Source organism: Salmo salar, chromosome ssa26, assembly GCF_905237065.1.
Source record: "Salmo salar chromosome ssa26, Ssal_v3.1, whole genome shotgun sequence".
Taxonomy (NCBI): Eukaryota; Metazoa; Chordata; class Actinopteri; order Salmoniformes; family Salmonidae; genus Salmo; species Salmo salar.
In genome coordinates, this window is record NC_059467.1 from 38,469,465 (window position 1) to 38,480,480 (window position 11,016).

At 41.0% G+C, this 11,016-nt stretch overlaps 1 protein-coding gene across 4 annotated transcripts; it reads right to left on the bottom strand.

Annotated features, from left to right (window-relative positions):
- On the bottom strand, positions 1–2,429 carry LOC123730831 (B- and T-lymphocyte attenuator). Of its 4 annotated transcripts, none has more exons than XR_006762283.1 (5): positions 2,275–2,429; positions 1,648–1,977; positions 1,405–1,484; positions 1,158–1,189; positions 1–1,058 (listed from the first exon to the last, which is right to left on the bottom strand). XR_006762283.1 is itself a non-coding variant. In XM_045709069.1 (4 exons), the coding sequence occupies exons 1-4, from the start codon at positions 2,396–2,398 to the stop codon at positions 952–954; spliced, it is 888 nt and encodes a 295-aa protein (XP_045565025.1). In that variant the 5' UTR covers positions 2,399–2,429; the 3' UTR covers positions 1–951. The 4 variants fall into 4 exon arrangements, 2 of the variants coding, with proteins under 2 accessions (XP_045565025.1, XP_045565026.1); XR_006762282.1 differs by having other exon boundaries at positions 1–420; positions 704–1,058; positions 1,158–1,484; XM_045709069.1 differs by having other exon boundaries at positions 1,158–1,484.
- Positions 2,430–11,016: the final 8,587 nt, after the last annotated feature.

Here is an 11,016-nt window from a genome sequence, read left to right on the forward strand (position 1 = left end):
TAGTCCACATGTATTTTTTATTTGTAAAAAATACATTAAAAGTCAAAACAAGACATTGAGCTCATCTAAGCCTACATATCTATAACCTATTCAGTCATCTCTTACACTACACTGTTTTAAGAGCATTTTAAGCAAGCCATTCAATAACCAACTACATAATATGCCATGAAAATGACTGGTAATTTATTAGCAACACACATGTCAGCAAGACCCACAGAAAACAACCAAAACAGAACAAATGAATGGTCTGCTATACCATAAACCCAATGCAATGGAGTATATCTACACAGAATCACACACAGTCATCATAAACCTCATCAGGGTCTTCCTCTGCACCCCTATCTGTGTCAGGTGGTATGTTCTGCTCAGGCTCCACTCTGGGAAGCTCCACTGCATTCCCCTCTGGAGGACTCCATTTTCCTATAGACCAGGGGGTTGACAAATCAAGAGGGATAATATGACACAGTGAATGTATTAATGTATTACTATTATAATAATATTTGTAGCAAGGCATCAAGATGTAAGACCTGTGGTTTCAGTTACAGCCCTGACTTTTCTCATAAAAGGAGACATGATGATAAATGATACAGTAGGTCATTGGTGACCTGGAAAACTCATGTAACAAGAGTTTAGAATAGACAAGGTACTTGTGGTGTGTTTTCTTTAGTGATGCTGTGGTGTAGACTAGAGCACCATACAGTACCTCTGGCTTTCAGAACCCAACACAGGGTCAGTGTCATGACAACCAAGGTGGCAACCACAAACAGGATGATGCGAGTGATGTCCACGATGACCCTGAGCATGTCTGGTTAAACAACAACCACAACAATAACAAAAGGACAAAACTAAGCCACAGGGTCAACTTTTTCATGAGGAAAATAGTCATGAGATCCAGTTGCCAGTGATTTGAATATCTCAAATCATTGGCAACTGGATCTCATACATTTCCTATTAAATAAATAGCTGCAGTTGATCATGTGTTGACCGCGTGAAGAGAGTAAGGCTACCACAGACAGGATGTTCATCTTCTCCACAGTGTTCCATCACTTCACCATTTCCTGAGGGGGAGGGGACCAGAGCAGGTTGAGTCTATCTAGTCGTCTCAAAGCAGAACCTTTCAGTGGGACACTTCAGCAATGCAAAGGTAACATACTTACTGGTTACATTAAGCTCCAGAGGCCGGCTGATTCTGGTGTTTGGATCACAGTAGTCAGGAAGAGAAAAGAAACAACGGTAGTATCCTGAGTCAGACAGGGTGATGTTGTGGAGGGTCAGGTAGGACACACCTGTCCCTGAACCTGTATGATACCAGGTGAGGGTGTGTCTGGACTGACCCTTTAGGGGTAAACAGGTATCCCCATCTTCCCTGCACCATGACACTATGGGTTCAACCCTGAAACTCACCCCACAGGACACAGTGACAGAGCCAGAGATGGGAGCACTCCACCAACAGTCATCAGACACAGAAAACTCTGCTTGACAATCTGTGAATTAAAACAAGCATATTCAAGCCTGAAATAAGGCAAACATCTCATTTGAATAGCGATTTTAGGAAATCAGGAATTTAGCTGCATGGAATTCTAATGTACTGTATTCAAGAGGCATAGATGGACAGCATTTGTATTACATGAAGAAAGTTGATCTTACCATTTACTATGACAGTGATGGAATGGCTAATGATGATTGATTGATCTGTATTAACTGAACACCTGTACAGTCCAGCATCATCTATAGAGGGATTAGTAAAATGCAGGATGGAAATTCCAGAGTTACTTGTTAAGTAGTTCCACTGGGTTTGGATGTGAGTAGTTTGGATCACAGGATTGCAGCTGTGTTGGTCCAGTTTACACCATGTGACTTGTGGTAGATCATTACAGAATCCAACAGTACAGTTAATGGTCAGTTTCTCCATGACAAAAGCTTGAACCACAGTGTTCCGATACACTCTAATATAGTCATCACAGATGGGACCTTGTCCTATGGGAGAAAAATATGATGAAACACCACAACAAAATATTGGATTCCGTAACAACAAATGTTTTAGAGTATTCTCCAACTTGACTTGGCATTAATGGGCATTACACATAGTATAGCCTTCACCAGGCAATCACTACATTAAATAATGAATCTTCAGCATCATTTATAAAATCATTGTATAATTTGCATATACTAATTTGCTCAAAGCAGCACACTGTTCATAATCAGAGAATAATGTTATTTTAAAAACATTGAAAAGTAGCGTGAAAAAAATATTTTAAATATTCTGGTCTGTACCTTGAAGTTGTTTTGCCAACAGCAGAAGAATGAAGCCAACCAAGCCTTTCCCTCCTTCATTAGACTGATATGTATCCATTCTCTTCATTTGAGCCTTGGTCTTTAGTTCACTGATAATACACATTGAACTATACTCATCTTTGTCTTGTCTAATGCAACATAAGGAACTGTTTGACTGTTTTTTATCTGTGGGCTACTTCCGCTACCACTACTTCCTCTGTGGTTTTTATGAAGCGTATGTCTGCTGCTAACATCTAAACCTATGTAATGGCTGTGGTCTTACCTGCATTGTTCTTTGATGATGATCTTGTTGAGATGGATACACATAAACAGGAGTCCACGTAAACTGGGTCTGCCAGTGTATCCAAACATTACTGTTGGCCTATTCTGAAAAGACCCTACACCTCAGAAAGTCAAGCCTCTCTGTTGTCTACTAAGCCTACAGATAATAATACATTGTACATATTGAAATACAGTATAACACTTCCATTTGAGGAGTATTATGCAAAAAGGTTAAATCAATCTCAAGCTCTGTTTTGTCCCAAATCAAACAGAATATTTTAAGGAGAGATGGAGCACAATCCTTGTGACCACAACAGTGTTTTATACAATCTAAGACAAACAGGGACTAAGAAAGAGAAAACTAGGAAAATAAATCTCTGATCAATCCCAGACCTGCTGGCCAACTCCATGAAATACTTCTGCTATAGTATACAATCTATTTGCTTTAATATTTTTTCATGGTTTCAATGTTTTCTTTATCCCTCAAGTCACCGATTGGGGTCATTTTGACACCAGAGGAATATTTTTTTTTAATCAAATCAAATTTTATTAGTCACATGCGCCGAATACAACAGTGTAGACCTTACAGTGAAATGCTTACTTACGAGCCCCTAACCAACAATGCAGTTTAAAAAAAATAAATGGATAAGAATAAGAAATAAAAGTAACAAGTAATTGAAGAGCATCAGTAAAATAACAATAGCGAGACTATATACAGGTGGGTTAATTCAGGTAATACTGTATGTACATGTAGGTCAAGTTATTAAAGTGACTATGCATAGATGATAACAGAGAGTAGCAGCGGTGTAAAAGAGGGGGAGGGGGGGCAATGCAAATAGTCTGGGTAGCCATTTGATTAGATGTTCAGGAATCTTACGGCTTGGGGGTAGAAGCTGTTTAGAAGCCTCTTGGACCTAGACTTGGCGCTCAGGTACCGCTTGCCATGCGGTAGCAGAGAAAACAATCTATGACTAGGGTGGCTGGAGTCTTTGACAATTTTTAGGGCCTTCCTCTGACACCGCCTGGTATAGTGGTCCTGGATGGCAGGAAGCTTAGCCTCAGTGATGTACTGGACCGTTCATACTACCCTCTGTAGTGCCTTGCGGTCAGATGCTGAGCAGTTGCCATACCAGGCAGTGATGCAACCAGTCAGGATGCTCTTGATGCTGCAGCTGTAGAACCTTTTGAGGATCTGAGGACCCATTCCAAATATTTTCAGTCTCTTGAGGGGGAATAGGTTTTGTCGTGCCCTCTTCACTACTGTCTTGGTGTGCTTGGACCATGTTAGTTTGTTGGTGATGTGGACACCAAGGAACTTGAAGCTCTCAACCTGCTCCACTGCAGCCCCATCGATGTGAATGGGGGCGTCTTGATCACGTTGAGGGAGAGGTTGTTGTCCTGGCACCACACGGCCAGGTCTCTGACCTCCTCCCTATAGGCTGTCTCGTCGTTGTCGATGATCAGGCCTACCACTGTTGTGTCATCGGCAAACTTAATGATGGTGTTGGAGTCGTGCCTGGCCGTGCAGTCATGAGTGAACAGGGAGTACAAGAGGGGACTGAGCACGCTCCCCTGAGGGGCCTGTGTTGAGGTTCAGCGTGGCAGATGTGTTGTTACCTACCCTTACCACCTGGGGGCGGCCCGTCAGGAAGTCCAGGATCCAGTTGCAGAGGGAGGTGTTTAGTCCCAGGGTCCTTAGCTTATTGTTGAGCTTTGAGGGCACTATGGTGTTGAACGCTGAGCTGTAGTCAATGAATAGCATTCTCACATAGGTGTTTCTTTTGTCCAGGTGGGAAAGGGCAGTGTGGAGTGCAATAGAGATAGCATCATCTGTGGATCTGTTGGGGCGGTATGAAAATTGGAGTGGGTCTAGGGTTTCTGGGATAATGGTGTTGATGTGAGCCATGACCAGCCTTTCAAAGCACTTCATGGCTACAGATGTGAGTGCTACGGGTCGGTAGTCATTTAGGCAGGTTACCTTAGTGTTCTTGGGCACAGACACTAGGGTGGACTGCTTAGAACATGTTGGTATTACAGACTCGGACAGGGAGAGGTTGAAAATGTCAGTGAAGACACTTGCCAGTTGGTCAGCGCATGCTCGCAGTACACGTCCTGGTAATCCATCTGGCTCTGTGGCCTTGTGAATGTTGACCAACTGACCAACTGTTTTATTCAACCCTTCCCATTTAGAATGACTTTTTTAACAGACCTGTTCTCAATAACTCTAAATCATTGTTTAGTGTTTCTGTATAAATATGGAATAAAATTAAAATATACAAATCCTTGGGGGTCATTTTGACCCCAGAGAAAAAAACAATTTCAAGGAACAATAAAAGTTTCAAGGACTGATAACCATGGATCTTTCCCAGTTTCAAGGACTGATAACCATGGGTCTTTCCCAGTTTCAAGGACTGATAACCATGGATCTTTCCCAGTTTCAAGGACTGATAACCATGGATCTTTCCCAGTTTCAAGGACTGATAACCATGGGTCTTTCCCTGTTTCAAAGACTGATAACCATGGGTCTTTCATATTGCTGGTTACGAGTTCAAGCAACTGATTTCAATCACAAGACAGACATACTGTACTGTAGGTAATAAGACTATTCAGGTCTGTGAAAGTGAAAGAGCTATCTCTACCACTGCCTCTTGTCACGACACCGACGGATGGTGGCGCCCCTCCTCGACCGGGCGGCGCTCGGCGGTCGTCGTCGTCGCCGGCCTACTAGCTGCCATCGATCCTTTGTTTCACTTTCTGTTGGTTAGGTCTAGGTAGGCACGCACCTGTTTTGGTTTAGTTATTAGTAGGGGGGGTTATTTAGTCTAGCAAGGTATGTCTGTGTTTGTGCGTGATTATTTTCGTCAGGTTGTACGTCTGGGGAACAGGTGTTTTTTCCTTCTGCCTGTGGGTTTTGTGGCAGTGTGTTTTGGGCTGCGTCCCTACGCTGTGTTCGGGCTGTTAATGGGTATTTGTTTTACCTTGCCCTGCCCTACCTGTTTTTGGCAAGTGTGGATTATTTATTAAAGACGAGTGTTCACGGACTTGTGTCTCCTGTGCCTGACTTCAACCCTCCTGCTTCCTTGAGCATTCTGACACCTCTACAAAGAATAGCTTGTGGTTTATGGTGTTACCACAACCTCCTCAAACTTCACCCTGCTCTGTTCTGACTCTGTTCTGACTCTCCTAATGTCTGTTGTTGTAACCAGTCCATCTCAATGGAATTCCCACAGATATATCATTTGTCTCTGAGATGGTACTTTTCAATGGTTTTCAATTTAATTTTAACAAAATAATATATTTTTTAAATACATTAAAGGTCAAAACGAGCCTACATATATATCAACTATCTAAACATCTACTTAGACTACACTGTTTTGAGCATTTTTAAGCAAGCCATTCAATAACCAAGTACATAATGTGCCATGAAAATGACTGGTGATTCAATAGCAACATACATGTCAGCAAGACCCACCGAAAACCAACAAAACAGAACAAATGAATGGTCTACTATACCATAAACCCAATGCAATGTAGTATATCTACACAGAATCACACACAGTCATCATAATCCTCATCAGGGTCTTCCTCTGCTCCCCTGTCAGTCAAGGTGTGCACACTTGAGATCCTGATTAAGTCCCACTCAGCTCTGTCCCAGTTAGGGGTGGAGTGCTCTGAAGGAGGAAGAAGGAGGAGTGAATCAGAATCAGAATTACTTTATTCACCAAGGACATTTACACCCAGAATTTGACTTTGTGGGGAATTCCGTCCTGAGTTAAGCGTGCGTAAATGGAACGTAATTCCCTTTTTATGCACTTTCCTCTCAATGTGTATTCTGTCCTTGAATTTAGGCATGAGAATAGCATGCCATTCACCCACTTTTTATTTTGGGGTGGGGATCAATGAAATGAACCTGTCTGGGCTAGTGGGACGTCACCGTCCCACCCTATTCAACAGCCAGTGGAACAGCGTGGCGCGAAATACAAAAACCTCAGAAATGCAATCATTTCAATTTTTCAAACATAGGACTATTTTACACCATTTTAAAGATAAGACTCTCGTTAATCTAACCACATTGTCCGATTTCAGAAACACTTTACAGCAAAAGCAAAACATTAGATTATGTTAGGAGAGTACATAGACCAAAATAATCACACAGCCATTTTCCAAGCAAGCATATATGTCACAGAAACCCAAAACACAGCTAAATGAAGCACTAACCTTTGATGATCTTCATCAGATGACACTCCTAGGACATTATGTTATACAATACATGCATGTTTTGTTCAATCAAGTTCATATTTATATCAAAAAACAGCTTTTTACATTGGTGTGTGATGTTCAGAAATGTATCCCCACTGAAACCTTCAGGTGAATTTTCTAAATTACTCATCATAAACGTTGACAAAATACATAACAATTATTTTAAGAATTATAGATACAGAACTCCTTTATGCAATCGCTATGTCAGATTTTAAAATAGCTTTTCGGCGAAAGCACATTTTGCAATATTCTGAGTACATAGCTCAGCCATCACGGCTAGCTATTTTGAAACCCGCCGACTTCGGGGCACACTAAACTCAGAATTAGTATTAGAAAAATTGTATTACCTTTGCTGATCTTCGTCAGAATGCACTCCCAGGACTGCTACTTCCACAAGAAATGTTGTTTTTGTTCCAAATAATCCATAGTTATGTCCAAATACCTCCGTTTTGTTTGTGCATTCAGGTCACTATCCAAATGCGCGAGCGCATTTCGAGAAAAAATAAATTCTAAATATTCCATTACCGTACTTAGAAGCATGTCAAACGCTGTTTAAAATCAATTTTTATGGTATTTTTCTCGTAAAATAGCGATAATATTCCAACCGGACAATAGTGTATTCATTCAAAGAGGAAAAAGAAAAACAGCGTGGTCTCGTGAACGCGCATCTCCAATCTCTTAGTCACCAGGCAGACCACTGAGAAACTGAGCTACCATACTCTGCCCAGAGACAGGAGACGCCTCAATCCGCTTTCTGAAGGCTTTAGAGAGCCAATGGAAGCCTTAGAAAGTGCTACGTAACCCCAGAGATACTGTAGTTTCGAAAGGGACTAGAAAGAAGAACTACAAATGATCAGACAGGCCACTTCCTGCTTGGAATTTTCTCTGGTTTTTGCCTGCCATATGAGTTCTGTTATACTCACAGACACCATTCAAACAGTTTTAGAAACTTCAGAGTGATTTCTATGCAAATCTACTAATAATATGCATATTCTCGTTTCTGGGCAAGAGTAGTAACCAGTTTAAATCGGGTACGTTTTTTATCCGGCCGTGAAAATACTGCCCCCTAGCCCAGACAGGTTAAGGTGTGTCTACATATAAACCTTATTCTGACCTTGACTTAATTCCATCATAATTCCACCACCATTACGTGCAATGAAGCAATGAATAATGTTGAGCAACCTGTCGGTTCCAAATTGGAACAACATCTACTTTCTTTTACCCGACATAAATAAAACTATTCTCCATGCGCTGTAATTTACACATTTATAAGAGCTAGGTAAGAGGTATTGATGGACAGTGTTTGTATTGAATGAAGAAAGTATATGTTACTATTACAAAGATGGAATTGTTAATGATGTAGTGTCTATCTTTATTAATTTGTACTAAATGCAGGAAAGAGGGGTTTGGGTCAGGATTGCAGATGCACCATGTGACTTGTGGTAGATCAGTACAAAATGTGATAGTTAATCACAGTGGTATGAGGTAGTTAAGTAAAAATACTTTAAAGAACTACTTGTCGTTTTTTGGGGTATCTGTACTTTACTTTACTATTTATATTTTTGACAACTTTGACTTTTAAAGAAAATAATGTACTTTTTACTCAATACATTTTCCTGACACCCAAAAGTACTTGTTACATTTCGAATGATTAGCAGTACAGGACAATTGTCAAATCCCTGCACTTATCAAGAGAACCCTGGCATCCCTACTCTGATGTGACGGCCTCAATAAACACAAATGCTTTGTTTGTAAATGATTGCCTAAGTGTTGGAGTGTGCCCCTGGCCATCCATAACCGTTTTGCTTAACATAAGGAATGCACAAATATTTATACTTTTACTTTGACTTTTGATACTTAAAGCATATTTTAAACGAAATACTTTTTGACTTTTACTCAAGTAGTATTTTACTAGGTGACTTTCACTTTTATTTGAGTCATTTTCTATTAAGGTATCTTTACTTTTACTCAAGTATGACAATTGAGTAGTTTTTCCACCACTGGTTAATCGTCATATGCTCTGTGATAACTGTTTAAACCACAGTGTTTCGTAGCACTCTGACTCGGTCAGTCGCATGGCAGGGATCTTGTCCTATTTTCCATTAGGAGAATAAGGAGCTCTCCCCCTACTATAGATTAGTAATTGGTGATAGTTTCACTATATTGCCCAAATGAGACGTGAGACTTTTCAGTAAAGAAATCGATGTTTACGAATATTGTCAAAACGTATGACATGTCCTGAGGTTTACTTTCTGTAGTAAGCATACATTAGTCATTATTGAGTGGTCCTGTATGGCTCAGTTGGTAGAGCACAGCTACCTGTAAATCGCTTTGGATGAAAGCATCTGCTCAATGGCACATATTATTATTAGTTAGAGTTCATGTATTCATTCAATATTATATCATTGCGAAAATATATATATTTTATACAACTTTGAATAAATAATTTTGTGCAAGGACGTTACCAAGCAGGCCTTTCCCCTCATTACTTTGTATACCTGTTCTCTTAACTTGAGGCTGACGATACTAACTGGTGTGCACTATATTCTTGGATAAAGGAAAAATATCCCTGACCTGCCCTACTGAATGCTATTTTCCTACCGAAGAAATAATCAGAAGCCTACTTGTGAAGACAAATTTCTGATGTGGTTTTTCAACGGCTTTACACCTAAGATGCAATGACTATGGCCATCCTTCTTTCCACTGTTGTTTTGATTATTTAAAATATATTCTTGAATAATTACAGGGTAATGTGAGTTTCCCCACTGACAGCGCTTTGAGCATCTGGAATTGAATTATTATAGGTAAATGTGTGTCGGAAGGTAACCTACTCTGTGTAACGTCTGCTTCCAACTCACACCCTCAAACACGTAGATCCCCTGAACGCAGCTCACTTTCCAGCCCACTTTCCAGCTCACACCCTCAAACACGTAGATCCCCTGAACGCAGCTCACTTTCCAGCTCACACCCTCAAACACGTAGATCCCCTGAACGCAGCTCACTTTCCAGCTCACACCCTCAAACACGTAGATCCCCTGAACGCAGCTCACTTTCCAGCTCACACCCTCAAACACGTAGATCCCCTGAACGCAGCTCACTTTCCAGCTCACACCCTCAAACACGTAGATCCCCTGAACGCAGCTCACTTTCCAGCTCACACCCTCAAACACGTAGATCCCCTGAACGCAGCTCACTTTCCAGCTCACACCCTCAAACACGTAGATCCCCTGAACGCAGCTCACTTTCCAGCTCACACCCTCAAACACGTAGATCCCCTGAACGCAGCTCACTCTCCAGATCCCAATCACCTGAATTCTAATCACCTGTTCACACACCTGTAGGTCATTATCACACACTATTTAGTTCAGGCACCCCGTCACTGAGGTATTTTATGTTTTGTGACACGTCTTTCAGAGAGCTGGTTTTCCCGTGATTTATGCCTTCCGTATATAATATGTTTTATAATATGTGTAATAGGTCCTGCTGATTGAGTCTGCGCAATATTATCTGTGCTGTAAATTCTAACATATAGACCTACCACCAGGGGGAAATAAAATATGCTAAGCAACATATCATTGAAGAATTTATTTGCGTTAGGATTTATTTCTCGCTGATTGAGTCTGCACAATATTTCACATTATCTGTGCAGTAAAGCCTAACGTATACTGTAGACCTACTGCCAGATTCAAATAAAATATGCTAAACTACATATCATTGAAGAATTTATTTGCGTTAGGATTTATTTTTCTCGATTAAGTGTTTCCTTTTAGAATTAGGCTTAGCCTACTGCGCAATTTAAAATTCAACAAAAGGTTTAGAACATGATAAACTTGAGGTAATGGTTCCAGAATCACCAGGTGCATTCATCTTTCGAATCCAAACAAACCTGAATTCATGACCTACTGAAAAGTGAAAACAAGATGAATGCCAACAAATCCAGATTCTTCCCCTCTCTGTATGACCAGTCCAACACATGTGGGGATATTTGGACCTCCATTTTGCAGGACCATAATCATTGCAATGCGGAGCAGAAGCAGCAGCAGCATCAGCAGCTGCAGCATCAGCCGGTTAGAGACACGGAGCGGTGGCCTGACATGGGCATCCTAGTGGTGAACAATTACCAACCTCTGGAGGTGTTTAGTCCTCCGACCGGTATCCATGTGGCCAGGAGGAGCGAAATGGACGAAGTCAACGAGCTGG